This window comes from Gadus chalcogrammus, chromosome 21, assembly GCF_026213295.1.
Source record: "Gadus chalcogrammus isolate NIFS_2021 chromosome 21, NIFS_Gcha_1.0, whole genome shotgun sequence".
In the NCBI taxonomy this organism is placed as follows: domain Eukaryota; kingdom Metazoa; phylum Chordata; class Actinopteri; order Gadiformes; family Gadidae; genus Gadus; species Gadus chalcogrammus.
Genome location: NC_079432.1, coordinates 831661 through 835164, shown reverse-complemented (window position 1 = coordinate 835164; position 3504 = coordinate 831661). Strand labels below are relative to the sequence as shown.

The following is a 3504-nucleotide window of genomic DNA, read 5'->3' as shown; positions in this document are numbered from 1 at the left end:
GGGTGGGGGAGCTACGCCCCGGAACCCTTCGGGACCTCCTGCACGCTGGACTGGTGGCTGGCCCAGGCCTCGCTGTCCGGCCAGACCTTCGTCCTGTCCATCCTCTTCTTCTGCCTGGTTCTGCCCACCGCCATCATCGTCTTCTCCTACGTCAAGATCATCATCAAGGTCAAGGCCTCCATCCAGGAGGTGTCAAGCTTCGACGCCCGCATCAAGTCCAGCAACGTCCTGGAGATGAAGCTGACCAAGGTGAGGGTCGGGGGCGTCTGAAGGAGCCGGGACACGGAGGTCCTCTGAGGATCGATACGATGCAATCACAATACATGAGGGACGGGGGTCCGATATTATGGAAGCAATGTTGTATTCAAGGTTGAGAAATCAGTATTATATAATACATATTATATGAAGGGTCAAGGAATCAATATTATATCATCAATATTTAATAAAAGGTTGAGGAATTAATATTATATAATCAATATTAAGTAATGGGTTATGTAATCAACATTATATAATCAATTGTATGTAAAGGGTTAGCTTAACTTAATCCTTCTTATTGAAGGTGGAGTGGTCAGGGTGGTGTTCATTCTGCAGTACGGGTGGTGTTCATTCTGAGGTTAGGGTGGTGTTCAGCCTGAGGTTAGGGTGGTGTTCAGTGCAGAGCAGTGAGACTGTGTGCTGCTGCTCCGTCTCTCCACCAGGTGGCGATGCTGATCTGCGTCGCGTTCCTGGTCACCTGGATCCCCTACGCCGTCGTGTCGGTGGTGTCGGCGTTCGGCCAGCCGGACTCCATCCCCATCGCCCTCTCCGTCATCCCCACCCTGCTGGCCAAGTCCTCGGCCATGTACAACCCCATGATCTACCAGGTGATGGACCTGAAGAACTCCTGCAAGAACCTGTCCTGCTTCCAGAACATCAAGAAGAGGACGCACTTCAACACCTCCAGGTACCCTCCTCCCTAACTCCTCCCTAAGGGTTAGCTAGCTGGTTAGAGAGTTAGCTGGTTAGCTAGTAAGCTGGTTTCATAGTTTGATAGTTGAAGAACCATGAAGAACCACAGGCCTTCGCTCAAACACCGGTTAAACCTCCTGGTTCAGCTCTCTGGGAGAACTCACTGGTCCTGAAGCCAGCTGAGACGGTCTGTAGGCTCTAGGTGGTCTGTAGGCTCTAGGTGGTCTGTAGGCTCTAGGTGGTCTGTAGGCTCTAGGTGGTCTGTAGGTTCTAGGTGGTCTGTAGGCTCTAGGTGGTCTGTAGGCTCTAGGTGGTCAGTAGGCTCTAGGTGGTCTGTAGGTTCTAGGTGGTCTGTAGGCTCTAGGTGGTCTGTAGGCTCTAGGTGGTCTGTAGGTTCTAGGTGGTCTGTAGGCTCTAGGTGGTCTGTAGGCTCTAGGTGGTCTGTAGGTTCTAGGTGGTCTGTAGGTTCTAGGTGGTCTGTAGGCTCTAGGTGGTCTGTAGGCTCTAGGTGGTCTGTAGGTTCTAGGTGGTCTGTAGGCTCTAGGTGGTCTGTAGGTTCTAGGTGGTCTGTAGGTTCTAGGTGGTCTGTAGGCCCTGACTCCGCCCCTCTCTCCACAGGTTGTATGCTGTGTCCTGCTCCCTGAAAGGCCGAACGCCAGCCAATGAAACGCCGCTGGAGGCGTGACTACAGGACGGACACCTTGATCACATCACCACACACACACACACACACACACACACACACACACACACACACACACACACACACACACACACACACACACACACACACACACACACACAGCCTATCCACATCAGCAGCGAATTTTCTCTTCTTGGCTCCTCCCACTGCCAGTCTCTACCCAGAATGCTCTTTTCAAGGTCATGTGACGGATCGGCTCAAGGCCTCAATGTTCGGAAGATTCAAAATTGACCCCTAGGAGACTTGTTTTGAAGCGGGACTCTTAAGGAAGACATTTGAACCTCTTGTGTTCGTTCGTCTGCCCCAGGTTCAAAGTTCAGAATCAAACTTTTGTTGAATGTGATTGACTGCACCCCAGGAGATGCCCGGGATGTATCCGCACAAACAGACACTTTAGCACAAAGCCCGCCCCCTGGTGGTCACGTTAACGTGGGGCGGACGGTTCAACGGCAGCCTCATCTCAAGCTGCAGGTCAAGGGTCAGAGTTCAGGTGAGTGTTGAGGTTCAGGTTTCAAGCTTCCCGGTTAAGGCTTTAGTTTGAGATGGATGGTGGTTTCTCATCTCAGACCCCAACCTGCTGCCGAGCTTATGAGGGATGAACTATTGCAATATGTACGAAGTCAGTGGAAGTCTTGGAAGATGGTGAATGGACTGCAATAACCGGAACACACGCTGGGTCGGGTAGTTCTCCTTTCCCTTGAGTGGAACTGCAATTATGTGACCGTTACTTCACCGCTTTACCACTATTGACATTTGAACACAACTGCGATAGCCTATAGACACCAGTATTTATAACAAATAATGAAGGCTTTGTTTCTTGCACTACTGCACAATCGGAACTGCAACGTATACACATAATAAAACATAAAGAAAGGAGAAGACACGGGTGATGGTCGGCCTTATGCCGGCTCAGGCCTCTGGCGCCCTCTTGTGGTAGAAATATGGAACACTGGTGGGAATTTATATCAACATCCGTTCAGGGATTCATTGCATTATGTGTATCATTGGGAAATAAATAGATATAAAGCGCATTTAAGATTTGCTCATGACTTTACCTGGGTAAGTATTCAGATAAATGTTCATTCGTAATTTGAGGTTCGATGTCATTAATGTGGAAGGCATATTCTTTGTTAACAAACGAAATGACATGTCCGAAGGCCTGCGGCGACAGACGGATACGAAACAGCACAAGATCAACAACGTGAACATTATCGTATCATCCGACAAGATCACTGGATATATCCCAGGGAAGTGAATCCGGAACACCTGCGATAGGTGAACCGGTGGAAGTTGTGTTCCCGCAGACGACATGAACAAGTAAGTCAATCTAAATGGGTGTGTGAGCGGGTTAGTGTGTGTACCTGGCCGAACGAATCATGTGTGTACCTGTGTCTTACCGTTCTGTGCTGAAACAATAAAAATGGTCCTCTATATATTGAATCACCGGAGAGCGTTAAGGAGATGATTCGTGAACCTTTGGATCTTAGCTGTAAGTTGCTGTAGCGGTTTAACTTTAGTTTGGTGCGTCACCTCGCTCTGCCGCCAGGGGGCGCCTCGGCTCCTTATTTGGCAGCGTGATGCAGAGATCGGTAGTACCTGCCTGGGAGGATTTATAGAACTACTGCCGGTTTGCATAATGATACTTATTTTATATCACTATTGTATCCTTCACCACCTGTTTTAGCCGATGGTTTCTGCCTATTTTGTAGTCCGGTTTAAATGGTGTGTGTGTGTGTGTGTGTGTGTGTGTGTGTGTGTGTGTGTGTGTGTGTGTGTGTGTGTGTGTTGTTTGGTTAAGTAGTTGTAGGTCTATGTTTGTGTAGTGATGAGAATTGGGTTGATGGGTATTGATG

At 49.0% G+C, this 3504-nt stretch overlaps 1 protein-coding gene across 1 annotated transcript in view; it reads left to right on the top strand.

Moving 5' to 3' along the window:
• Window positions 1-3235, top strand: part of opn5 (opsin 5) — an 8574-nt gene extending 5339 nt beyond the window's left edge. The window contains exons 4-6 of the mRNA XM_056581678.1: window positions 1-249; window positions 699-943; window positions 1567-3235. The exon at window positions 1-249 is cut by the window's left edge and continues 86 nt beyond it. Coding sequence (XP_056437653.1) covers window positions 1-249; window positions 699-943; window positions 1567-1633 — 561 coding nt within the window. The 3' untranslated portion in view covers window positions 1634-3235. The remainder of the gene's footprint in view (window positions 250-698; window positions 944-1566) is intronic.
• The last annotated feature ends 269 nt before the right edge of the window (window positions 3236-3504 follow it).